Raw genomic sequence first — 27,229 nt, 5'->3', positions numbered from 1 at the left:
GGTGCTATGGGTCTAACCCAGGGCTTTAGTACATGCTAGGCAAGCGCTCTGCCAACTGACCTACATTCCCTGCCAAATCAGAAGGTTATTAGAAAACTCATCTGGTCCTTGAATCTTTTCCTTCCTCACTCACAACCCTGTCACCTTTTTGCACACAATTAGATTGAGCGTGAGTGCCTATTCCGGGGTAGACAGACTATATATCTTCTGAGAAATCCACTAAAGTTCTTGTCCCACTAGTCAATTTTTCCACGAGTGCTGAGTACCAAGAGAGTCCCTTACAGGTGCCTGAAGCGCAATCACTTTTCTTTTCCTAGTCATGAACAGAGCATAAACTTCACTGTAGGCTAAGCTGGGAGCTGGTTATAACTTTATTTAGCTGCCTTATCTTTATAAAATTATAAAGCAGCATTACTAATGCTATTTAACATATTCTGTTGTCCACCTTCAGCAGTGCTGTTCATAACATCTACTCTCAAAGTGACCCATCTGTGGGATTGGTGGACAGACTGCTCAACTGCAGGGAAGTGAAGGAGGCGCCCAACATTGTGACCCTTCATGTGACCTCGTTCCCGTATGCACTGCAGACACAGCACACCCTCATCAGCCCCTACAACGAGATCCACTGGCCCATCTCCTACAGTAATGTGAGTGCTGCCCCACCCTGGTATAGCCAACACGCTTAAGTCTGGAGGCACTGAGTTTAGCAAAAGTCTTGGTCAATGTAGTTGGGGATGGCAGAGCTCCACCTCCTTGGATCTTGGTTTGACCTAGGGTCAGATTTAAATCCTGCTTGGCTTTTTGGAGACACGTTCCCGAAGTCTATCAGTGGGCTGACCCATCTTGAAGGTGTAACTTGGTATACAGTTGGTTTGACATCTTCTCAGGTGACTGAGCCTTTGAGCAGCATTCTGAGCATATGTTCTTATGGCATTGGATAAAGACATTGAAAATGGGGTCCTTGGAGACAGTGGAGGTTTGGGCTTCACACAAAGTGGCTCTGTGTAGCTAGCATGTCCCTGCTTCCTACTCCCACATCCATAATCAGCCAGGTTCAAATTGAACCTACCCCTCTTCCCTTGGAGGCTTGTTTTGGCTTGTCATCATTTTATGATGTAGAAGCCCAAAACAGTTCTGGTAACTTGAAAATTCTGCGTGGTTAGATTTTAGCTAATTACTCAGGGAATAAGTAACATAGAACTCTGGACTTCTTCAGAGTGCTTAAATCACCTGAAGAACTCCCAAGGATATGGATGTTTGATTTCTGTCCCATGGTGTCAGGGTCAGTGTTTCGATGGCACTTTGCATGGTCCCCACTTTAAGAGCTTTATACTCATGAGCTCATGTAAAGGGGCTCTCAAAGAGAGTTTCTGAATTGCAAATGGTGAGAATAAGAAGGAGGGGTTGGGCCACTTGTATAGGACCACTGTAGGGTCCTATACTGGCTTTCTGGCCCTGACACTTAATCATTCTGCTGTTTGAGAATAGAACTCACACCTTTGTATTTTGAGCAACCTCTTCCAACTTTGTTAGGCTGTCAAGTCCGAGGAGTTTCCATGTTACTTTGGGAAGAATTTTGGATGATTTTTTTCTATTGTTTTTAATAGCAACTGAATGCAATATATTTGATTCGTTTAATTCCTAAAACCATCTTAACATTGTGAAAAGAAACATTTTTAACAAAGAAGAGTAAGAAGAAAAAATAAGACTGATTTTTTTTTCCTCCTCTGGTGAAGGTATTAAAACCAAATGATTGGGAAACTTGACTGGTGGGAACACAGTATCCTTGAAGTACTCTTCTCCTTGCTCTAGGCCTGCAGAATTGAGTTTATAAAGTACCACTCATGGAACCATGGGGGCAGCAGTGCTTAGATTAAGCTGCCCATTAGGGCTGTCCACAGGCCTGGCCTGTGAATCCCCAACCTTCCCTGCAAATGTGACCTTTGAATGACTGATATTCTCTGTTTTAGGGAGTGGACTTGTATCATGAAAATAAGAAGTACTTTGGGCTGGCCGAATTTATTGACTCCACCTTGTCAGGACACAGCCTCCCCTTGCTCAGATATGATAGCTCCTTTGAGGCCATGGTCACTGCATTAGGAAAAAGGTACACATTTCTTTTCAAAGTTACTAGAAGTACTCAGTAGCTCAAGTGTGAGTGGAGGTCTGTCTAGTTTGGTTTCTGTGTTGCTGTGATAAAATATTGACCAAAAGCAACCTGGGGAAGAAAGGGTTTATTTCATCTTACACCTCCAGGTCACAGTCCATCATTGAAGAAAGCTAAGGCAGGAATTTGAGGCAGAAACCGTGGAGGAATGCTGCTTAGTGCCTTGCCTCCCCTGGCTTGCTCAGCTACTTCTATAGCCCAGGCCCACCTACCCAGGGATGGCACCATCCACAGTGGGCTGGGCCCTCCTACATCAATTAGTAATCAAGAAAATGTTCTACAGACATGCCCACAAGGCAGTCTGATGGAAGAAATTTCTCAATTGAGAGTCTGTCTTCCCAGGTGACTCTAGTTTGTGTTAAGTTGACAAAAACTAACCAGTACAAGGGCTGAACATTTGGGCCAGGGAATTCCTGGAAGGGAGTTTGCCTCTTTCCACCCTGGGTGACTTAGTCCCTACATCAAAGGGACTGAGTTTATTTCTTCTACATTTGACTCACATTGGGTCGGTAATACTTGTATCCTGCTATTGCTCTGGGACATTGTAAATTTTACCTTGTTGAGTGTTAGATATGTTTTATTCCTTTTGAGTTTTATACTTGGATGCAATCAAGTTGTTTAGAAACAGTTAAATCCTTTCAGGTCTTATTTTTCAGTTTTCCTGGGCAGCAATAGGATAGTATTTAATCTAGTGCTAGCTACCTTTGCCATAACTAAGGCAAAGCCCTCTTAGTAAGTTCTCTACAATGTTCCAGGACACTTGGGTCTTCCACATAGGGTGTGGGGAAGGTAACTATTCCCAAACACATGTGACTTTGAGGTATTGCTCCTTCTAATCTGTTCTAATCCAATAAGAGCCTTTCCAGGACTGATGAGATAACTCAGTCAGTAAAGGGCTTGCTGTGCAAGCATGAAGGCCCAAGTTAGGATCTCCAGCACTCAGTGTAAAAGCCAGATGTGGCAGCATGCATCTGTAACCCCAGCAATGTAGAGGCAGGTGATCTCTGAGACTCACTGGCTAGCCAGTCTAGCTAATTGGTGAGCTCCAGTTTCAGTGGGAGCTTGGAGAGTAAATGACTCCCAAGGTTGACTTCTGGCCTCTATATACATACCCACACATGTGCACACATATGCACATGCCTCTGTATGCACATGTGCACACACTCATATGAAAATGTATATACATATATCTTCCTATACACTAACTTTTTAAAATAAGTCTTTCCTTGGCCTAGGTGTGAAAATGTACACACATATACCTCCCTATACACTAATTTTTTAAAAGAAGTCTTTCATTGGCCTGAGGAAAAGAAGTCTTTCCTTACTTGTATGGCCCAGTCCCTGCTCCTCCTCTGGCTCTCTGGTGCTCTGTCCATGAAGCTTTCTCCTGGATACTTCACCCTGTCATCTCAAGCTGCCTTGGTTTCCCTGGACTCCAAGACCTCTGCTCAATTTGAGGGGACCACTGAGCTTTGCCTGGTTCCCCCTTCCTGAGCACATCACAGAAACTCTTTCCAGGAGGAAGGTGGGAGCTCACCTTATTTGTGTCACAGGGTTCAGGACCACTCTTGCTGTTCAATGTCCCTGACCTTGAAGCACGTTGCTTTATTCATTTACTTCTGGTGGGAGACAAAGCTGATCCCTGTTATTGCACTTTGACTGGAAGCAGATCGCTGCCTGTTCTTTGAGCAGAACTTATTTCTACAGTATTATTATTATTATTATTATTATTTTTTTTTTGAGTGCCATTTGGCTAAGGTACCAGGGTCAGAGCAAAACAATCCTTGGACCACCAAGTACCCTTCATGCCAGAATTCCAGGGCCAATTATACCTTTCTGAGGCTACAATAGCCCGTTTTCCAGACCAGCCCTCCACTGTTTACAACCTCAGTCAAGTACTGAACTATGAAGAGGAGTAGGGACTGGGCAAGAAGGCATGGGTAATGTCATGGGTGGGAGGAGTGCTGGCAGAGGTGGTAGCAAGGCAAGCTGGCCGCCCTGATGGGATACACATGGTGGCAGATCCACTTGCCTTTGCTTCCCAAGTGCTGGGTTTCTGGGGACTTGTTCAGCTAGAATTCACAAGAACGTCATGTATAAACTTGACATCAATTGATTTCTCTTGGGAAACACAGTGATCTCTAGCTTTTTCCAGCAGTGCTTACATGTTTCCTGTTGTCTTGTTGTTGTTTTGAGATAGGGTTTTCTTGTAGCCACAGCTGGTCTGGAACTTGCTAATATAGACCAGTCTGGCCTCTATCTCATAGAGATCGCCCACCTCAGCCTCCTGAGTGCTGGGATTAAAGGCGTGCACCACCACACCTGGCTCTTTCTTTCTTTTTTAATCCCTATGTATATTTACAGTGTGTACACTTTAATGTGAGTCACTTTAGGTATGTATGTGTCATGCACATATGTGGTTGTCAGAGAACAACTTTGGACGTTGGTCTTCCACCTTGTTTCAGAGTCTCTTGTTTATTTTTCTACTGAGTGTGCTGGTCTGTGAGCTTCCAGGGGTTCTCCTGCCCCTCCCTCCCATCTCCCCATAGGAGTGCTGAGATCACACATGTGAGTGCTACTGCATCTGGCCTTTATATGAATGCTGGGATTTGAACTTGGGTCCTTATGTTTGTACAGCAAGCACTTTACTACATGAGCCATTTCCCCAGCTCCCAGGTCTGTTTCTGACAAGTCAGAGTCATGCATGCAGTCATGGGAATAGTCACTGGTGTGTGGGGACAGTGTGGTGACCACAGTTTCTGAAGGGATTCTTGGCTTGACTGCATATATTCTTGTGTATAATTCATCTGTCAAATTAGACATCTGGCTATGTCTCTAAGAGCTCACTGTAATAAAAATGACTCCAGTACTGCCTTTAGGATGGTCCCCGAACCTTAGGGCCTTGGAAGCTGCATTTCCTTTTTTGTTCTGTTTTGTTTGTCTTGTTTTGTTTTGTTTTTTTAAAATTAGTTTAGTTTTTGGTCTTTTTTGAGACAGGGTCTTCTGTAGCACCAGCTGGTCTGGAACTTACTATGTAGACCAGGCTGTCCTTGAACTCACAGAGATCCACCTGCCTCTGCCTCCCAAGTGCTGGGATTAAAGACATGTGCCACCACACCTGGCTACATTTGCTTATTGATTGTTGGTAGTTCTCCTGTTTCTAGTGGGAACCTGGCAGCTGGTCACATTGTGTCCACAGTCAGGAAGCACAGAGAGATAGATGCTGGGTCTCACATTCAAGATGAGTCTTATCGCTTGAACCTCTCTGAAAACATCCTCATAGACGCCCCCAGAAGTGTTTCCATGGTGATGTAAATCTAGCCAAGAATGATTAACCATCCCACCTGCCTTGTGGGATCAGGGTATGTGGGGGAGTGGGAACTAACACTAAGCTAATGGCAGACTAGGTAGACATGTATTTCATGTAGTCAGCAGGTACAAACCACGCAGTGCTGGAAAAAAACCACAAGAAACAGCAACAACAACCTGATACTTTTGTCTCCTAGTTAAGATAAGCATAGAAGTTTGTACTTTGGTTTCCAAGGTTCCCAACAACCAGCTCCCACAGGTTTATACCTTGGCTGTAACTGGGGAGGTTGCCTGTGTCTTGGGTGGCCTCCCGCAGCGCCAAGGCCAAGTTTTCTTGTAGGCTGACAACTGTGGCCAGCCCGGGGTCATGGGCATGGTCTCTTTGTGTTTGTTGCAGGTTCCCCCGCCTGCACAGCGCGGTGATCAGGACCTTTGTTCTTGTACAGCACTATGCCGCTGCCATGATGGCTGTGAGCGGCCTCCCGCAGATGAAGAACCACACATCGGTGGAAACACTGGAGATCACACAGAATCTACTCAACTCCCCAAAGCAGTGCCCCTGCGGCCATGGGCTCATGGTTCTGCTGCGGGTGCCTTGTTCGCCCCTGGCAGCGGTAGCTTATGAGAGGCTGGCACATGTGCGGGCGCGATTGGCCCTGGAGGAGCACTTTGAGATCATTCTGGGCAACCCCAGCTCAGGCATCACTGTGGGCAAGCACTTTGTGAAGCAGCTCAAGGTGGGTGCTGTGCTCAGGGACTGAGGAAGTCACCAAGAGACACCAGAAGGGGTGGTAGCAGCAGGCCCCCCAAGACTCGGCCACCCTTCCACCTCCTCAGCTGTTTCCCCAGCTTTTGCCCTCAGGCATCCTGGTGTCCCCCCCAACATGGCCTATAGTCTTAGTCCTCTGGTTTACAGCATGTTTTTTATTTCCTAGTGTGCCTTTCTCCTTTGCTGACTGATACTTATGCCTGCAGAATTTAGCTCAGTTTCTTTTCTCTTTTCAGGAAGCCACTTCCACACTTGGGAATCTCTATTACTGCTCAGATGGTGGAGGAGGAGCAGATCTTGGTTCCCTAAAGCCTAGAACAGTGTCTGACCTTTCACAGGCTTTCACTGTACAGCTGGCTTTCAAAGATAATTCAGTGGATAAGAGCACTTACTGCTCTTCCGGAGGTTCTATATTCAGCTTCTATCACTCAGATGGTGGCTCACGACTGTCTGTAACTCCAGCTCCAGGGAATGTAGCGCCCTCTTCTGGCCTCTGGGGGTGCTCATGCATGGTGTACTTGCATACATTCAGGCAAACCACTCAAACACATAAAATTGAAAAAAGATTTATAAAAAAGTGCAGGTAACAGAAAATGCAAAGTGGACAGGCAAATATGATTTGAAAGAACAAATAGGAAGAAGAGGTGAAGAAAAGGTACAGCACCACAAGAGAAGACAGGAAGGCAGGAAGGGGTGACCACTGTCTCCCAGAGGATTGGCCACCCTTCACTCATGCTGCTTGAGGTGCACAGGAACAGAATACTCTCACCTAACTCAAGTCACAGTGACTTGCCACATGCTTGTGTGCAGTAGAAAGCACTTTCTCTGTTTTGAAAGATGAATTTTGAGGGGCCTCAAAATCAGTGGATAGACATGAGGATGTTTTGGAGACAGGCTGATTTGGAAGTGCCACTGACACATGTTAAATGCAACTTGCAGCTGGATATGGTGGTGCACGCCTTTAATCCCAGCACTTGGAGGCAGAGGTGGGCGGATCTCTATGAGTTCAAGGCCAGCTAGGTCTACATAGTGAGTTCCAGGCCAGCTGGAGCTACAGGGAGATGCTGTCTCAAAAAAAAAAAAAGTAACTTGCACGATTGAATGTCTAGTTAGTACATCTTTTTTACGTTTATTTATTATTTTGTGTATGTATGTGCATACATGCCACATTGTACATGCAGAGACCAGAAGACAACTTGAAAGAGTTGATTCTTTCCTTCCATCATATGGATTCCAGGAATCAAACTCAGGTCATCAGTCTTGGTGGCACGCACCTTTACTAGCTGAGACATCTTGCCCACCTCAGACATTTAATCCCCAACAATGTACTTAGTTCCCTTTCAGATGGGAAAAAAAAAAACAGAGCCCCAGAGAAGCTGCACAGCTTGTAAAAGTTTCTAACCCTGGGAAGTGGAGATACTGGGGTTCAAGTCCTACTTCTGCAGCTTTCCTTCTTTTTCATATCTGTAGATGTGGCAGAAAATTGAGGATGCAGAGTGGAGGCCTCAGACTTACTTGGAGTTGGAGGGCCTGCCCTGCATCCTAATCTTCAGTGGGATGGACCCTCATGGGGAGTCCTTGCCACGGTGAGTCCTTGCCATGGTGAATTGGAGCTCAGGGCCCCTGGGGTCTTTGAAGGAGCTTGGGAGAGGAGGAAGATAGACTAAGTTATGACTGCCTGACTCTAAATGGTGCAATTTTGTACTCCTAGTCACCACAGATGGTGTATTTAGAACAGGTTTCCCCGAGAGTGTGTCTATGGTGTGGATAGCTTTCTCCAGTTCTGGAGGCTGGGGTGGCAGGTGGCAGCATCAGCCTCTGAGGGTAAATGCTTCTTGAATTCGGTTTAGGGGTCTCTGTGTGCTAGAGAGGGCAGTTCCATGTAGGATGGTGGCTGTCATCTCTGAGGTGGGACCAGTTTCACTGGTACCTAGACTATTGGAAGGCTTGTGTAGGAGGAGCTTTGGGACTGGGTGATGATGCTATTCAGATAAAGGAGGTTGTTGGGTACAAAGAGTGGGTGTCCCCATAGCTGTGTTTCTCTGGAGCCATCACAGCCACATGTCTACTCCGGGTCTCCAAGAGGTTCCAAGGTTGTATACAGACAGGAAGTCTGTATACAGGATAGGAAGTCACTGATCCTCTTCCAACATCCTTGAAGCAATGATTAAGTCTGACTCTGTTGCTGTCATATCCTTAGCTTCCAGCCCAGCCCCTGCACATGCTAAGTGTGGAATGCACAATTCAGTGTTCAGTGAATACATTCAATCTACAACATTGTACTTGGTCTATACAAATATTCAGTTCTATTGTTCAGATGGGAAAAAAAATCAGAGTTCAGGGAAGCTTCACAGCTTGTTAAAGTTTCCATCGCAAAGCAGTGGTGCTGGGGTTCAAGCTCCACTTCTGCCTGACCTGAAAGTCAGTTGTTTTGATTGCATGCACCAAGGGGTAAATCACTGGTAGGTGCCCTGGAGACTCAGTATGAGCCTAAGTTTGTTGCTAAAAGCTCACAGGAAGCTTCTCCATGTGTCTGAGCCCTGTAGTCTACAAGGAAGGCTACTCCTCTGGAGTGCCTTCTGGTGGGAGGCACAGGGTGGGTGAATACCTTCTGTTTTCCCCAGGTCTCTGAGGTACTGTGACCTTCGACTGATAAACTCTTCCTGCCTGGTAAGGACAGCCCTGGAGCAGGAGCTAGGCCTGGCTGCCTATTTTGTGAGCGATGATATCCCCTTGGAGAAGGGAACCAAGAATGAGGCTTTGGAGAGTGATGGGGAGAAGCTGAGCAGCACAGACGAGGACGAGGAGGCTGGGACAGAAGGTGAGGGAGGCCTAGCTGTACCCATGTGTCCTTGTTGCACATCCTCCTGTGCTCGGGGGTTTGGAAGCCACTTGTGTCTGTGTCAACAGCCATCCTCCAAGTGACAACATCATGAGATTCAGATTCTGCTTTTCTTCCCTCCTCCATCAATTTTGGTGGTATGGGAAGATGGACATTCCTATGGGTTCCTCTAAGATCTAGAATCTTAAAGAATAAGAAGAAAGCAGATGTCTTCAGGTTCAAGTTCACACTTTATTTACAGTGTTCGTGGAATAGGATTTGTTTGTTTATTCCCTCTGTGAAAATAAACTTACCCTCTCTGCCTGCTACTCATATGATGTGAGGAAAGAGTGCAGTCCCTCTTGGCCTCAGCTTGTCCTAGATGACAAAGCCTGCCTACCAGGCTGCTCTGTGCTGCGTCTAACTTTTAAAACATGTTTGCAGCCATGGTATTGAATGCTCCCATTTCCCTGTTGCCTGTGGTGTGATCATACTCACTGGCGTGTTCCAATCCATTCTTCAGTTGCTCTTCTCAACTTCTTTGTGAGTTCAGTCTGGCTGAGTGTGTGTGGGGGGTGGGGGACAGGGCTAAAAATAGGTGAATGAAGGAATGAGTCATGGGAGAGGAGTGATGGCTTCATGAACCCACAGTGAGGAATGGTTATCCCACTGCTTTCAGGGTGTTTTGAGGCTGGCTCTACCTCAGAGAAGAGGAGTCCTGTGAAGAGGGAGCGCTCCCGCTCCCATGACTCAGCATCTTCCTCCCGTTCCTCCAAAGCATCTGGTGAGTCCCCAGTGGGGAACATCACACACTGGGTTGCCTCCAACTTCAGAAATGGGAAGAAACACACACAGGGCTGTTTACTGATCCCAGACTTCTAGTTGGACTAGGAAAGGAAGAAAGACTTATGAGGATGGAGTCTTAGAGTAGCCTAGAATTGAACTTGACATCACATCTGAGACCTTGAAGACAGGACAGGACTGTAGGGTACAGATGTTCCTTCCTGCTGGTAGGAGAGAACTGCTCTGTCCCTGGCTGAAGCTTGGGTCAGAGTCCTGGCTATGCGGAGACACCTCCTTTGGTATCCCCCTTTGTGGATATTGACTTGAGATTGCCACTGCCTAGGGAGAGCAGGAGCTGAGGCAAGGGAGTCTTGACCAGAGAGGTGGACACAGGAAACTTCATGGGAGAAGTAACAATAACAAGAGCTTTCAACCTCTTTACCCAAGTGGAGGGTATGTAAATAAAATCTCACAAAGGCTCTACCTTGAGAGGTCCTTGGTCTCTGAGATCAGCCAAGACGTATGTATAGGAGATAGTGTCACCTGTCTTAAAGCATGTATCAAACTGGACACTCAATGTAATCCGAATCTGAATATTGAAGTGAAATTCAATATGAACACTGCTCTCAAATCCACCTATGGGGCTGGGAATGTAGCTCAGTTGGTAGAGTGCTTGCCTAGCATGCACTAAACCCTGGATTCAATCCCCAATACTGTATAAACTGGATATGGTAGCACATACTGGTAATCCTAGTACTCAGGAGGTGGAAGCAGGAGGATCAGAAATTCAAAGTCATCCTCAGCTACATAGCAAGTTTGAGACCAGATTGGGCTACATGAGACCCTGTCTCCGAAAAATAAACTAATAAGGGGAATGGGGGAGGATAGGGGACTAAGGGGAGGGTTAGCCAAACTAAGGATATATGAAAAAGTCTTATAGAAACCCACTACTTTGTAAGCTCACTAAGAAATATAATTAAAAGCAAAAAATAAATTCATCCTTGTACATACATACCATGTGATATTGCTATCTTTAATCTTTTCTGTGTACATAGTCAAACCAAGTCCTTTGCTTTGTCTCAAGCATGGTACAGATTTAGGACCTAGTGGCACCACACAGATTCCAGAAACTGACTCTCTCGGTGCTGAGACTCAGAGATGTTCCTGGGGAGGAAATGTTCTAGGTGAAAGGCTCAGGGTCTTGTAGGCTTGTGTGGGCTGTGTATGGAGCCTAGCTGAGGTCAGGGAACACCAGTGTGTGGTCTGGTAGGGGGAGTGTAAAGCCCAACAGATTTGTTTTAGCACAAGCCAGGTGGATGTGGTCTCCCCCACAAATGTGCACACCCCTTTGTATTAGCATGACACTCTAACTAAAGGAAGCTCTGATTTGTGAGTGAGGGATTAGCCAAGTACTACATTCATAGGCATCTTTGCCTAAAGCACCCAGGATGCTTGGGGTAGGAACAGGAGTGGCTGGGGCTTTTGTGGCAGGTTGTCCCTGGACATCTCTATGTTCTTCCCCTCCAGGTTCAGTGCTCTATGGTGAATCCCTGGTTCAGCCCTTGGGACCCCCACAGGGAGAGCTGGCCAGGTCACCTCCACCCTGTGGTCCTTCAGAGGAAGGCAGGACTCCTGGGGAGATGCAACGGCTCCGAGTGAGTCAGGGGTCAACAGTCATCAGCAGGAATAGCCCTGGGCTGGCCCCTCAGCCTGACTGCAGCCTTAGAACCAACCGGAGGAGCCTGCAGGTGCCAGCCACCCCATCCTCCCAGCTGTCCTCCTCGGGCTCATCCTCCACATGTGCAGTGCCCACTGCCAACATGCTAGTCCTACAGGCCTCACAGTGCTCCATGGCAAAGGCCTGCCGGCAGCCACCTGTTGTCTTCCTGCCCAAGCTTGTGTATGACATGCTCCTGTCCACCGACAGCAGTGGCCTACCCAAGGCTGCCTCCCTCCTGCCATCCCCTTCGGTTATGTGGACCAGCTCCTTCCGCCCCCTGCTCAGCAAAACGATGACATCAACTGAGCAGTCCCTCTACTACCGGCAGTGGACAGTGCCTCGGTCCAGCCACATGGATTATGGCAACCGAGCTGAGGGCCGTGTGGACAGTTTCCACCCCCGCAGGCTGCTGCTCAGTGGGCCGCCTCAGGTGGGTGCCATGACTGCTGTACCTGGCACAGGCCAGGCCTCCAGGCTGGTCATTGGAGTCACAGCCAGAGGGTCTGCTTACCCTTTGCTGCTTCCATGATTGTTCTAGATTCATTTCTATGGCTGTGATAAAATATCCTGATGAAAAACAACTCGGGAGAGAAAGGGTTTCTTTTGGCTCAAAATTTCCAGGTCACAGTCCACCATTGCAGGGAAGTCAAGGCAGCAAGAACTTGAAACACCTCGTTTTATCACTTCCACAGTCAAGAGCAAAGAGATATGATTGCATGCATGCCTACTCCTGTAAATTCAGAACCCAAACCTAGGGAATGGTGTTGCCTATACTGTGGGATTTGGCCAAAGAACTAAGAAGATGGGACCTTGAGATCACAAGAAGATATCTCTGTTAACCTGCCAGGACCCAGGGTGGAGTTATTGCCAAAAGAAACCTGGGCCCTGAGCTGGGGTCTTCCATATCATTTTATAGCAAGAAATAGCAAGCATCAGCAGCTAGCTACTCAACAGTAGCTAACAGATTGGTTTATTCTATCTCTGGGAGAAGGATGAAAAGGGAGTATTTTAAGAAAACAGACAATATTTATAGGAACAATTGTGGTCAACTTGACCTCAAACTATGTTTATATCTGGTGCCATATGAGGGTAGACAGTTGGTGGGTTTTCTTATTTTTGTAGTTTTTCTTTTTAACCATGAGTGTTGTGAGAGAAGGGTGAGGGAGGGAGGGGATTCATTTCTCCTGAGCACGTAGGAAAGGCAGCAATTGCTAAGCTACAAGGAAAATTTACTAAATTTTTTTGGGAGGGCTCATGTACTACCTACTCATAGGTTTGGTCGTCCTGAATCAATTAACATAATCAGGACAATCCTCCATAGCCATGCCCACAGATAATCTTTCATTGAGACTGTCTTCCTAGATGGTTCTAGATTATGTCAAGTTGACAGTTAAAACTACCTGTCACAATGGTGGAACCGTTCTGATGGCACAGAGTGGGCATGTGGATGGGAAGGGTGCTGTTCACTTATCATTTCTTGCTAATTTCCTTCTATTGTCTGATCTCAGTTTCCTTCTCTGCATGTGTGGGGCATAAGGATGAATTCTGGGTGGGAGTTCCTTACAATTTCAGGGTGAGATTGATCTCCCCACATAGCCGCAGTTGGCCCTGTCACCAAGGTGCTCCGTCGGCATAATTCATTAATCAGATGCATAAGTGCCAGTATGTGTGGAAGGTTTTGGTGACCTGTTATAGTCAGTGGCTGCGCTTCCTGGTTTCAGTGCACTCCTGGTTCACCATGTGTCCTTCACAGACTTTATCTATTAAAAACATGGGGAGCAGGCTGGGAAGATGGATCAGTTAGTGAAGTGCTTGTTCGGTGTAGAAGCATGAGCATCTGCTTGCCGCACCCACATAAAAAGCTGGGCAGGGCATGCATTTCTAATCCTAGTGAGGGGGAGCTGCAGACCGCAGGGTCCCTGGACTCACTGGCCAGTTAGTATAGCTGCATCAGTGAGCTCCAAGTTCAGTGAGAGACCCTATCCTAAAAAATAAGGGGGGGGAGCAATTGAGGAGGGCACTTGACATTAACTTATTAATTCTGCCTGCATGCCCATACCTACACAAGTCCAAAGGGTCTGAATGCCCCTTGTTGTAGGAGGGTGGCTTAGATTGGGATAGGCTCTTTGAAACTGAGCAGAGACTGGGAGGAGGCTCTGGGATCCAACTGCCTGGGGCCACATTTTGTTCAAATCACCTAACAAAGGTCAAATTTTGACCTCCTTTGTGTAGAGATAGATGGTGCCTAAAAGAATAGAATATTGCCTGATTTATAGATAGCACACAGTGAGCATTTCTTACATGTCATTAACAATTTAACCTGTGCTGTCTTTTCACTCAGCTTGTTCATTTTCAGGAATCCATCCCAAGGAGTACAAACCCACAAAATACATGTAAGAACATACATTTTAGTATTATTTACAACTATGAGAAATGACCCAGAAACTAAGTCTACTGGCTCAGTCTCAGCTGAACACATTTGTGGACAACTGTATCCTAGAATTCAGCTGCAGAAATTTGAGATTTCTCCAAGATATTTAACTTGAAATCAATTTGTAGGAATATATATATATATGTATATATATATATATATGTATGTATGTGTGTGTATGTGTGTACATATATAGTCATATCAGTTAGGAAAAATTCACTGTATAGGTGAACATATTAAAAGAATCTTAGGGAGGCAAACTGATAACTCATTGTCTTTGAGGGGACATGGGATTGGTAATATTGTACTTTATTACCAGTCTTTAAAATGGCTATATATTACTTTTTCTAATTTAAGAAACAGGAAAATTAGGGTTTGGAGCTAGCTTAGTTGGTGAGGTGCTTCCCATGCAAGCATGAGGAACTGAGCTCAATGCTCCAGCAACCCACATAAAAATCGGGCTGGTGGTGTGCACTTGAGATCCCAGTCCTGGAGCGTGTGTGTGTGTGTTTGTGTGTGTGTGTGTGTGTGTGTGTGTGTGTGTGTATGTGTGTAGGATCCCTGGGGCTCACTGGCTAGCCAGCCTAAGCCAAATTGGCAAGCTCTGGGTCAATGAAGAGGCTCGGTCTTACAAAACAAGGTGGGTAACATCCGAAGAGTGATACTCATGGTTCACCTCTGTCCTTTGCATGAATCCACATATATACATACCCAGATGAAAGGGAAAAGGACAGGTTTCTTAGAAAGGAGCCCCCATATGTCTTTACCTACTCACTCCTGGATCTTACCCATTTGTAGGTTTTTTGCCTATTTAATATGTGGGAAATAGTGTATTGGATTATTAATAAGATTGAGCATGGCACAATATGTCCATTGGTCATTTTCAGTAATTTTATCTTATTTTTGTGAGTGTGTAAGTGTGTGTCTCAGTGTGGGCATGTGCTTGCCACAGCATGCATGTGGAGGTTAGAGGACAACCTTGGGTGTCGATCCTCACCTTGTTTGAGACAGGTTCTTAACACTACATACACCAGGCTATCTGGCTGCCAGGCTTGTAGGGATTCTCTTGTCTCTCCCTCCTGCCTTGCCTTAGGAGCACTGGAATTACAGATGCATTGCTATAACATCAGGCTTTTATGTGGGTTCCAGGGATTCAAACTCAGGTTCTCATACTTGGGTAGCAAGTGCTTTACCCACTGAGCCATCTCCCAGCCCTCTTTTCCAATTATTTTATGTTTGTTTCTCTTTGGTTTTCCTTTAGGTAGTTTATCATTTTCTCTTTGGCATGTAAGAGCTCTTTTCATATTATAGATTTGTATCTTCTGTCTGTTATATGTATTGCAAATATATTCTCTGGAGCTCCCCCTGGTTGAAACTCATATTTTTATTATAAGAATTTCTTTTTGATTTATTTTATGTATACGAGTGTTTTGCTTGCATGTATATAAGTGCACCCATGTTGTGCAAAGCCCATGAAGGCCAGAAGAAGGCAGATCCCCTGGAACTGGAGTTACATTACAGATGGTTGTTAGCTGCCATGTGTGTGCTGGGAATTGAACTCAGGTCCTTTGAAGTAACCAGTGCTCTTAACTACTGAGCCATCTCTCCAGTCCCTCATATTTTTATCTTTAAAAGTTACTTCCATTCACCTACATTTGCTGACTTCTTATGAACCAGGAGCTGGGTTCAAGGAGCGTGGAAATCATACCTCTGGGATAACTATTGTGAGGTGGTAAGCAGAGAGGGTCTTAGGTTAGCACATGGGTACCTTTTTAATAAGTCCCAAGTAAATTATTAACAGTAAGTACTGTAGTCTGGTGCTGGGCAGAGAGAGGAGGGGGTTTTATGTTGTAGAAAGAGAAGGTAGGGTGGAGAAAATGCTTTCTTTTCCTGGATTTCAGAGGAGAGAAATGAGATGCCAGGTGTTTAACCCGTGTAATGAATTGTGAAGTCTCACATGGACGTAATGATTGGGACAGACAATTTGAAGTTGTGTAAGGCTCTTTTATGATGTCATACTTCATTTTGGTCAGTTCCTTTTATTTATTTTTTCTTTCTTTCTTTCTTTCTTTCTTTCTTTCTTTCTTTCTTTCTTTTTTTGGAACAAACTTTCTTCAACTTGTGATAAAGTCCCTTTCACAACTCACAACTTGGCTAGTTACAATGTGGTCATGCATTGCATCTGAGGTGATTTAAGTGTGGGCAGGCCTCCTGCTCCTGCAGTCTGTGGACCACCTGCCATACTGCTGTAGGTGCCTCAGGATGCTGGAGAAGTAGAAGCCAGCGTGAGGGGCAGAGAGCAGACCTGTGTCCATAGGACACAGAGAACAAGGCCTTTCCCCTGGATCCATGTCCTGGCTTTATCCGACACATCCTCAAATGTCTCGTATCCACGGGGTTCTTATTTATATGATGTACCTTTTAGTGAGATGGTAGCAGGAGGCAGGTGGCTGTTCCAGCTGTTGTCTAGTATAGGGACAGGCTTCTTGCTGCTGGGCTCTGATTCCAGTGTCTTCACAGATTGGGAAGACAGGTGCCTACCTGCAGTTCCTCAGCATTTTGTCCAGGATGTTGATTCGGCTGACAGAAGTGGATGTTTATGATGAAGAGGAGATCAATATCAGTGAGTTGTCTGCTCAGTGATCCTTGGGCTTGAGAAAATGTCCACAGACATCCATTGATGTCCCTGGTCATTTTAACTGTGTCTCTCCCTTTTATGAAGAACTTTCAGGTTCACAGTTCAGCTTGTCCTAAGGGTTTTCTCTTTCTCCTGTAGTCATTTTTCTCGATATAGAATGGTACCTCAGAGAACTTCATAGAAATAGAATGAGTAACGCTAATTAGTGCTTACCATGAGTCAGCACTGTATGAGACTTCCCCTAAATTTCCACCTTCAATGTTCGGCATAGCCCAAGGAACAGCTATTGTCTCTGACATGCTGAAGAGCCCAGCTAGGTTGTGGCAAAGCAGGAACTGGGCTGTGCTGACCTGTGGCCTGTAGAAAGTGGATTCCTGTATCAGGAGGTTCTCCCTCATCTCGGGCAACCAAACCCCCAGGGCAATATGTGGGTCCAAAAAGAATTTTATGGAATCAGGGTGGTAGTATTCTGCTTGTTGGGCAGATTTGCTCTGAGTGAGGCAAAGTTCTCTCTGAACAGCCCTGTGTGACAATAAAACATGTTCTGTTTCTCCTCATGTCCCTTCCTGTGATTCATGGCCTTGGCCTGGTAAATGAATCTGTGCCCTTCTTCTGTGAGGGGCATTAACTGCCTTGTAAAGGACACAAGCTGCCACCACACTGGCATCGGAGCAGTTCCTGTGAGCACTCTATGGGCTTGAGTTCAACATGGAGAAACTAAGAACTGAGGACTCACATCCAGACCTCTGTCATCCCCTGAGCTTGGACTTTTCTGTGGTTTCCCCACACCTGGAAGCTCTTCAGTCTCTGTCACCTTGCTTTTTCGGCTAGATCAATGATGAAGACAGGTTTTGAACCTACTTCATGAAACTTCAAACTCTGTTTTCTTAAACAACTTAAAACCCTTTAAAGTTATTTAAATTTTATGTGTATGAATATTTTGCTTACATGTATGTAAGTGCACCTGTCTCATGAAAAGGCCAGAAGAGGACATCAGATTCCCTGGAACTGGAGTTATGTATGGTTGTTATCACCATATGTGTGCTGGGAACTAAACCCAGGCCCTCTGCAAGAGCAGCCAGTGCTCTTAACCGCTAAGCCATCTCTCCAACTTGATTTAAAAAATTTTTTAAAAAATTATTTTAGGGGGCTGGAGTGATGGTTCAGCAGTTAAGAACACTGGCTGTTCTTGTAGAAGACCTGGGTTTGAATCCCAGTGCCTACATGGCAGCTAACAACTGTCCTTAGCTCCAGTTCCAGGGGATCCAACAACCTCTTCTGTCCTCTGCAGGCATTGCACGACATGAGTACACTTACATGCAAGCAATATATGCATACACATAAAATAAAAAATAAAATATTTTTAAAATTAAAAAAAATTATTTTAATTTTATGTATATGTTTTACTTGCATGTATGTAACTGCACCTGTATCATGCAACCATTTCTTAAATACTCTATCCCTTCAATATTTTTCTTGAAAAATGGGGATACTTCCTGTTTGACAGGGTATTAAGGAGATTAAATACACGCAGGAAGTACTTATTAAAGATTTAATACTCCCTGCTTTCTGTCCTTCTCATGGACATGTATACTGCCCATGTAGATGATGGGCTTCATATCTATTAGGCTGTATTACACATTCATCATAATATATAATATCAATATGTTAATGCAATTTGAGTTGAGCTAACTAGACTTTATGGCTGGCTATTCAGCCAACAAACCTTTAGTGAGTACCAGAGGTGTACCATGCTTAGTATAAAGGAAAGCTTGCAAGTGTAAAATGTGCCTTAGGCCATGAGTATTACTGGCCTCAGCAGGGGAAACCAGTGATTCGAGCACTTTTTAGAGGTAGAGTGACAACTGAGCCACTCTGGCTGAGATTTAGACAGCAGAGTTGAGAAAGAAACTTACAAAGGTATCACAGGTACAAGGAGCCATTACTGTCTATTAAGTAGATGCTGGTGAGGTGTGGGACTGGCCAGGGCTCAGAACTCAGGAGGAGCAGCAGTCAGTGTGAGGGGGAAGACCTGTGTCTTGAGGAAACAATGAAAGGCTGGGTGTACACAGACCTAAGTGCATGTTCTTGCTTTGTTAGAGCATCCTGGGTGTCAGGATGTAGAGCAAAATGGGTGTCAGAGCCTTCTAGATACAAGAAGAGTCCCCAGGAACCCATAGGTCAATAATGATTCAGTTCCATGTATCACTCTTGGGCAGAGTTAAGATAAATCATTCTCACCTCCTATTTCTCCTGCATTTGTGTTTCTGCCAATCTGGTAGGCCTCCAAGAAGAATCAGATTGGCATTACCTCCAGCTCACTGATCCCTGGCCAGACCTGGAGCTCTTCCAGAAGATGCCTTTTGACTACATCATTCATGACCCGAAGTATGAGGATGCCAGTCTGATTTGTTCCCATCATCAGAGCATCAAGAGTGAAGGTCAGGGGCTGGGGAGATGGCTTAGTAAGTAAACTGATTGCTGTACACATAAGACCTGAGTTCAGATCCCTACCATCATGTAAATGATGGGAATGGTAGTGCACATATGTAAAACTCTAGTGCTGTTGGGGAGGGGGCAGAGACAGATGGATCCTAGAGACCTTCTGGCCAGCTAGTCTAGCCAGTAGATGAGTTCCAGTTTCAGGGAGAGACCTTGTCTCAAAAAAGAAGATGGAGAAACTATTGAGAAAGATATCCCATTGCCAACCTCTGGCCTCCACATGCACCTGTGTGGGCAAGTGTACTAACCCACACATGTACATAACACCACATGCAGACACACACACATACAGACATGCACACACACACACACACACACACACACACACACACACAGAGAGACATGCACTATGAAGGACAGATTGAATCTCTTACTTCACTTCTACCCAAAGTACATCACGGCTTATCTATAATAGAATCCAGCTGGGCTGAGCTACATCTTCTTAGTGATGCTCTTTGGTGGTGATGAGGGACCTAACCAGAGCCTGATTCAGAACTGAGACCGCCTCCTGCCTGTAGAAGGAAAAAGCCACCACACAGCCCATGAAAGGTAGACTTGCTGCTCAGAAAGCTGTGAGTAGCGATGAGACACTTGTTTGCTGACTTGGCATGGTCAGGATAGGTTGAAGGGTTGGTGAATGGATGGTAAAAGATGTGTATTTCTACCTATGAATTCGCTACTGTTGTCACCAAATGGATTTCATGTGTTCCCCTGTTCTTGGCCTCTTGCTTTTTCCTAGGGCCACCAACTTCCATGGTATGTGAAGGCAGCAGAAGTCAACATTGCTGGAAGTGGCCAGTGAGATAATTAGCATAGACTAAGAAAGTCTGTTTAAATGCAGTGTCAGAAAAATGCTCACCTAGAAACCAGGTGTGTGGTACACACCTGTAATCTCAGCACTCAGGAGGCTGGGGCAGGAGGATCAAAAGTTGGAGGCCAGCCAGGGCTATCTAGTGAGACCCTATGGCTTCCTGTCACTGAGGGTCCTTTCCATAGACGAGTATCTAATGAAGGTTCAGTGTCACTGTTACTCCTGTCAAGTTGCTTGAAAACCTGGGGATGATGCAGTGTCATTGATTTTGCTTGTCATGTTCGTGTTCCTTAAATGGGTTTGTTTATGAAGCATTTTTAGAGCCATAAGTACAATGCAGTACAGTCTGAGCTCTCTCCTTGTTAGTTTCCCCACTGAGACTCTTCTCTCACCTGCTGCTACCTCAGGGCAGGCAGAGCCTGCATATTTTGAGAGTGTCACTCACTTGAATTTGGGAAGCAACAGTGGGTGAAGTGTTTGTTTTGCCTCCTGCTGCTCCTTAACTCTATGAATGTCTTTGCAGATAGAGGGATGTCCCGGAAGCCTGAAGACCTGTACATGCGGCGTCAGACTGCACGTATGAGATTGTCCAAGTTCGCGGCGTACAACACGTACCACCACTGTGAGCAGTGCCACCAGTACATGGGCTTCCACCCCCACTACCAGGTAGGCCTCGGGCACTGGCCAGCTCTCTGCTTCTAGCAGCTCTGTGACACTCTGGCCCATGTGTCTGTTTCCCTGTGGTCTCCTGACAGTGTTTCAGAGTGGGAGATGAGAGTTCTGGAAGGCCTTGCTTCTTGATCTGCAGGTGTGCCTGGCTCCCTCATAGGCTATAAGTCCATTGCTGACACTACAGAACAGCGATGCCTCTGGGGGGCCCTTCAGACATCAGTGGCCAAACTCACTAACTATGGGTGTCATTGTTGTCTTTAGGTCCTAGAGAATCCAAAAGTTACTTCAGTGCCAGGAATACTTACCAAGTGCTTATTATAGGACCTGGGATGCAGACCCCCATCATTAGAGTTCATAGTCTGGAAGGGAGATGGGCATCTGAACAAGATTTCAGAACTCTATGAAGCAGGAAGGAGAGGCTAGATGGTTGTAGCAGAGAAATCACATCAATAAGGGGAGAAATTTGTAGTACTGAGTATCTACTATATGCCTAGGCCCTTCTTATTCATCAGTCCTTCCTGATATCTATAGATGGGTAAGGCCCCTGCTGAGGGCTCTGGCTGTCTCAGATCTGGCTGATCACCATAGTACTGTGTCTAAACCATGCCTATAATCCATTCAAGGTACACTGGCTAGGAAACTATCCTGTCTAGGTTCTTAATGAGTCCTTACCTAAGCCTCATTATCTCTGCTTTACAAATGAAGACATAGCTTTGGCACCCCTAGTTAGAAAGTCCAAAAGCCATCACTAACACGATGCTCAAAATGTTTCAGATCTTACAGCCTTTGGGATTTTGGAGTATGGATGCCCAGCTGGAGAAGTCTATGCAAACATTCTAAAATCTCAAAAACTCCTAAATCTAAAATATCCCTAGGCTCAAGCATTTGAGATATGGGACACCCAACCTTTATAATTCAGATGGGAGCAGAGAAAGAATTTTGAAGGATCACTAAGAATTTGCTGATGGGCCAAGGCAGGTGAAATGGGAAGGAACAGTATGTACAAAAGAGGGGGTAAGAAAGGCCTCTAGGGATGAGAAGTGATCTTGCTTGGGTGTGGTTAGAGGACATAAGATAAGGGATAGATGGCCTGAGGAAGGAGCCAGGAGGGTGGGAGAGACCAGGTCATGAAGGCCTTGGGTACTGGGGTTCTTTAGTGAGCTCTGAGGAGGGGCTGTGGGTAAGGTTGCAGTCTGGATGGTCTCTCCCTAACCATAGGCCTTCACAGACGACCCATGAAACTGGGTATTCCTAAGCAGGTAGGCGGTAGTATTTTAGACTTAAGAGTTTCTTTTCATTTTGAACCCAAGGGAGGGAGGAAGAAGTAGAGGGCGAGAGCAATGGGGAGCCAGGGGTACCTCCTCACACAGCAGGGAACAGAAACCCTTGGTGCTTCTGGGAAGGTTGGAGGCAAAGTCTCCAGCTTGCTGTCTTGTTCTGTTTACAGAAGGAAATAACATTCAGTGGCTTTATTTTTCCCAAGTCACCCTGGCCCTCAGCTCAGCTGCTCAAAAGGCAGAACATTCAGTGGCTTTATTTTTCCCAAGTCACCCTGGCCCTCAGCTCAGCTGCTCAAAAGGCAGCTCCTTTCTTCTTTAGCACTATATATTTTCAAGTGTGTGATTATACTATGGGTGACATTAGGAAGCATTTCTTTTTAACTTTTACAAAAGCTTTATTGAGAATTTCATACATGCATATAAGGTGTTTTGATGAAATCCATGCCCACTCCCTCCCCTCCAACATTCCCCCCTCTGAAGAAGTAACCCTAAAATCTTTTAAGGATTAGATACAAGCTCCCAAATACTTTTGACATTTTTGGCCTTTGGAACAGAGTGTGTTGCTAACAGGCCCAAGGACATTTTGACTTTTGGCTCAGAAACTGGCTTGATTTCTTTGGGGTCTTTTTACCCTAACTGCCTAGCCAATTCCTACCTCCTATTCTTATCACGCTATCCTCTGGAGGGGTTACCCAAATTGCCAGTAGGGAATAGGGACACAGACCACTCTGGCTTCTTCCATGCTGATGCAGGGTGAGGCAATTGGATAATCCCCCTTCAGTGTGTTTATCTAAAAGACTCCCAAATTGCATAACTCTTGTCTGTAAGGGGAAAAGAAAGTCCTTGAATCATGAATAGGAGATGTGAAGAAGTAAAGGCAAGAGTATTTAGCATTACAAGTTCTATACAGGGAACTAGAAAAAAGTCACAACAGGGCAATTTTCAGTCATTGAATCATGAATGGGAGATGTGAAGGAGAAGTAAAGGCAAGAGTAATTAGCATTACAAGTTCTATACAGGGAACTAGAAAAAAGTCACAACAGGGCAATTTTCAAATGGCCCATAATAATTAGTAATACCAGATAAAGGAACAACCCTCCCCCTCCCATGCATACTTTGGAGGTGAAGCTTTTGTTTGAAGGATTAAACCAATAGACATGTGAAACTTTTTTTTTTTTTTTTGACTTTTGACTTTTAAAGAACTGGGAAAAGGACTCGTGGGTTTTAGTCACTAGTTATGGTGGTGACTTTTAACAGTAAATTGTTACTTAAAGTTTGCAGCCATTCTTCCCTTTCCACCGCAATAGTGGAAGCCCAGAGCACAGGAGGCAGGAAGGAGAGCCCTCTTGTGTTTGGATGGTGGAGTGACTCCTGGTTAAATAGGAGCCAGCCTGGGATGGTGAGGGGACCTAGAGCCAGGCTGGTGAGGAATGCAGAGGCACCAGCCATTTCCCAGCTGCTGTTTCTGCTCCCTGTACCTCTGCTCCTTCTTGTCTTTCCTTTGTCTCCCAATGCTCCTCTATTAAAAAAAAAAATCCTCCCATGTATCCACCTTCGCTACCCTAGCCCCACCAGATCAGATCCCTTACTCCCTAGAAGAGTCTGTGACTCTGGCAGAGCCCTGGTGGGAACACGAGGCAGTGTGCACTGGGCTGCCACCTCCCTCTGCAGCTTTGGTGTGTACAACACACAGGAGGTCTGTCAGAGGGAGAGACAAAGCTCAGGGAGGGCCCCAAAAGGCTGCCCAAGCCAAGAACAAAGCTGGGCTGGGATCACTCATGTATACGCACAAACAGCCATGTGGGCTATGAGATTAGATTTGGGGACAGGAGTAATTGTGCCTCCTAGGAATGGCAATTCTTCCTAGGATTGTTAGTGAAAATGCAAAGGGGATAGAAGGAATGGTGCCTGACACAGGCTTTTATGTATTGAAGCATACAAGCTTGTATAGTTGTTATTGTTCTGTTAATATGCCAGTGTACAAGACACATTCAGCAGAAAGCACACCTGTTAGAATGGAAAAAGAAAGCTAGGCCAGTGGCCCAGGCCTGTAATTCCAGTTACAATGGAAGCTGAGGCAGGAGGATTGCAAGTTCAAGGCCTGTCTAAGCAACTTTAGACACTAACTCAAAAATTAAAAAATGGGCTATGGACAAAACTCAGTGGTAGAGCACTTGTCTAACACATGCAAGGCCCTACTTTAATCCTCTGTACTCAAAAAAAAAAAAAAAAAAGGATTAAAGATAAACTCTTGGGCTGGTATGCTACTTCAATTGTTAAAGCCCTTGCCTTGAAAGCAATCAAGACCTGAGTTCAGTCCTCAGAATCTACATTAAAAAGCCGGACACTGGTGTTGCACACTTGTAATCCCAGTGCTGGGAAAGCGGAGATAGGCAGATCTCTGAGGCTCCCTGGCCAGCCCATCTAGCTTACATGGAGCATTTCAGGCCCATGGAAGACTGTCTCAGGAAAATAAAGTAGACAGTGCCAGAGGAATGACACCAGAGATTATCCTCTGGCCTCCACATGTACACATGTACACATATGCACATGTACTTATGCAAAATGAGATCTGCATGAACACTTTATTTGGTGACCCAGAATGGGTCTCTAGGTCAAGCTCTGAGAACAGAAATGCTTGGTGATGGAAAGGATAGAGCTGGGCAAGCATGACCAGGATTCAGGCTGGAACCAGGCTCTGGGTGTACGGGGGACGCTCGGTAGCACTTTGATGTGCTCGGCCAGTAGCCAGACCTGGATGTCAAAGTTCTGTGCTGTGGTCTCTCATGCTGTGTGGCAGAGGTGGGTGAGATCTGGGTATTGTCATGGCCAGGATGGGCCTGGGTTCTTTGGGGAAGTAAGCTGGACTCTGATGATAAGCTCTGTCCTTTCCCCTCACACCTCAGCTCTATGAGTCCACCCTGCACGCCTTTGCCTTCTCTTACTCCATGCTAGGAGAGGAGATCCAACTCCATTTCATCATCCCCAAGTCCAAGGAGCACCACTTTGTCTTCAGCCAACCTGGAGGCCAGCTGGAAAGCATGCGCTTGCCCCTCGTCACAGACAAGGTACTGGCTTAGAATTCCAGTGGGCTTGGTTGGTCACTGATCTGGGGACCTAGATACATAGCTGCCCAAGGAGTCAAGGGCATGTGAAGCAGGTCACATACAATATGATTGAACTTGGAGGAGGCTGGTGAGGTCTGGGCTTGGTAGTTACTCACACTTGAGTGTAAGCCTTGTAGCACTTGCTAGTTTGGTTGCTTGCCACTTAACATCACTGAGCCTCAGTTTCCTCACTTATAAAGGTGGGCAATAGCAATTCTTTTTAAAAAGCTTGTTGGTGGGGATGAGGATATGGCTTAGTTGTTGGAGTGCTTACCTAACATGCACAAAGCCCTGAGTTCAGTCCCCAGCACTGCAGAAAATGGGTATAGTGGTGCATGCTTGTAACCCCAGCACTAGGAAAGCGGAGGTAGGAAGATCATGATTTCAAGGCTATGTAGGAGTTTAAGGCCAACTTGGGCTACATGAGACCCTATCTCAAAAACAGACGCAAAAAGTTTGCTGTGAGAATTCTTTTAAAAATATTTTAGTTATTTTATTATTCTTATTTTATGTGTATGAGTGTATTGCCTATGTATGTAAGTGTACCTGCGTTGTGCAATGCCTGTGGAGGTTGCCAGCAGAGCCCTAAGTAATCAATCTAAGCTTTTCAAAGTTAACTACCTTGGGGGGCGAAGCTCTCTGAAGACCTGTCAGGAGGCAAGTGATCATGTGGGCCCTGGCTGCTCTACCTGGGGAAGGTCCTGCCTGACCTCCTGGTGGGGGTTGGTAATCCCACCCAGGGTCCTGAAGGGGAACTGCCTCACTGCCAATAGGGTGAGCTTGGTTAGTAGAATGAAGCTCATTAGCATATTCCTGTGCTGCTGTCCAGACCCTATGTCTCTCATCAGGGGTGAGGGTAGACTGGAGAATCATAAAGAGATCATGCCAGGTTAGATCATAGCTGTGAGTAATATATTTAAATTCTTGTATGAAGTGTGTAGGATTAGTAGAAAAAGAGCCTATTCTGCACTTGAGCTGAGCTAGAGCTCCAAAGGCACATGGACTTTGATGACCCCATCTATGTCTGACACCTCCCGGAGGGGAAAAACACCATGGGAAGGGAGCTGAGGCTGAGTGTGGGAGCAGGTATGGCTTGACACAGGAGAGGGATTGGGAGGGGGTAGAGAAGGGGAGTCCTAGGAGGAGGGTGAAGTGGGAGAGGTGGGAGGGGTGCCCTGTCCATGAGAGGATGCAGGGGCAGGTGTATCTGAGGCAGGGTATGGAATTGAAGTAGAAGCAGATACAGGAGGGATAAATGGGGTATTTGAGGTAGGAGTCTGACTAGGGGAGACTAGGGAATATTTGGTAAGGAGATGTTTAAGATTTTGGATTTCCTTGAATAAAGGGGAGTCAGGAGAGTGAGTGCCAGACTCAGAATGCTGGGGAGGGGGTGGGGAAGATCATGGAGAGGGAGTTTGAGGCAGAGAAGGGAGGGGAGTCCGGCTGGCCCCTGAACTGGAAGGCAAGGGAGGGTATAGTGATGGGAGAGCAGAGGGAGGACTTGGCTGTGCCTCAGCCTCGGGAGCGGGAGGAGGTTGGGGCTGGCTTCTAATCAGGGGCAATTAATCAGCTATGGAAGGATCAAAAGCAGAGGTGGAGGGGTAGGGAGGAGGGGGAGGGGCAGAGGCCCCTGGTAGACTGGGATCTGGTGAAACTGTCTCAGCCAGAAGCAAGAACATTTGACACAGAGGGAGGGATTAGCATGGAGGTCAAGAAAGGCATGGATGTAGGGAAGTTCAGACTGCTTGCCATTATGCTGGCAGAAGTTTTCTAAATCTTTTAAAATATTGAGGTCTAAGGTTCCAGTGTTTGGCCAAACAGAGTTATTATCTAGTTTGTACTGAGGCCAGGAAGTGGTGCAAAAGAATTTTAGGCGTTTTGATCTGATAGTATGAGACAATCCTAGCTTTTTTAAGGATTTAAGTAAGCAGGCCAAAGGCGTCTGACCCTGAGGTTTTGAGTGTTTGGTACCCATAGCAACGGATTAGGCAGAAAGGGAAAGAAGAGTTAAAGACCTCAGCTGGTGGGTAGGGGAACAAGGAGGAACTTTTTGACCTCAGCGGACAGAGGTGGAGTTGGGGGGGGAGAGAGAGAGAGAGAGAGAGAGAGAGAGAGAGAGAGAGAGAGTGTGTGTGCTGACCTCATCTATTTTCAAAAATGTCAATTTAAATAATACAAATACTTTCTCTGGTGATATATCAATAATGAGGAATGCAAAA

General features: G+C 45.8%; 1 protein-coding gene across 10 annotated transcripts in view; it reads left to right on the top strand.

Annotated features, from left to right (window-relative positions):
• The window catches only part of Greb1 (growth regulating estrogen receptor binding 1), a 160,576-nt gene that overhangs the window by 117,057 nt on the left and 16,290 nt on the right, over positions 1–27,229 (top strand). For 5 of the 10 annotated variants that reach the window (XM_029554590.1, XM_017802495.1, XM_017802490.1 and 2 more), the window contains 11 exons: positions 452–647; positions 1,971–2,107; positions 5,874–6,213; positions 7,716–7,831; positions 8,870–9,066; positions 9,746–9,850; positions 11,377–11,999; positions 16,521–16,623; positions 18,921–19,103; positions 20,475–20,617; positions 24,810–24,971. In XM_029554590.1, the coding sequence (XP_029410450.1) occupies positions 452–647; positions 1,971–2,107; positions 5,874–6,213; positions 7,716–7,831; positions 8,870–9,066; positions 9,746–9,850; positions 11,377–11,999; positions 16,521–16,623; positions 18,921–19,103; positions 20,475–20,617; positions 24,810–24,971 (2,305 nt within the window). The remainder of the gene's footprint in view (positions 1–451; positions 648–1,970; positions 2,108–5,873; positions 6,214–7,715; positions 7,832–8,869; positions 9,067–9,745; positions 9,851–11,376; positions 12,000–16,520; positions 16,624–18,920; positions 19,104–20,474; positions 20,618–24,809; positions 24,972–27,229) is intronic. The other 5 variants (XM_017802492.1, XM_017802493.1, XM_017802491.1 and 2 more) reach the window with 4 other exon arrangements.

This window comes from Nannospalax galili, unplaced genomic scaffold (assembly GCF_000622305.1).
Source record: "Nannospalax galili isolate Female #2095 unplaced genomic scaffold, S.galili_v1.0 scaffold100, whole genome shotgun sequence".
NCBI classification, from domain to species: domain Eukaryota; kingdom Metazoa; phylum Chordata; class Mammalia; order Rodentia; family Spalacidae; genus Nannospalax; species Nannospalax galili.
Note: the sequence above shows the minus strand (reverse complement) of the source record. Positions and strands in the feature narration are given on the sequence as shown.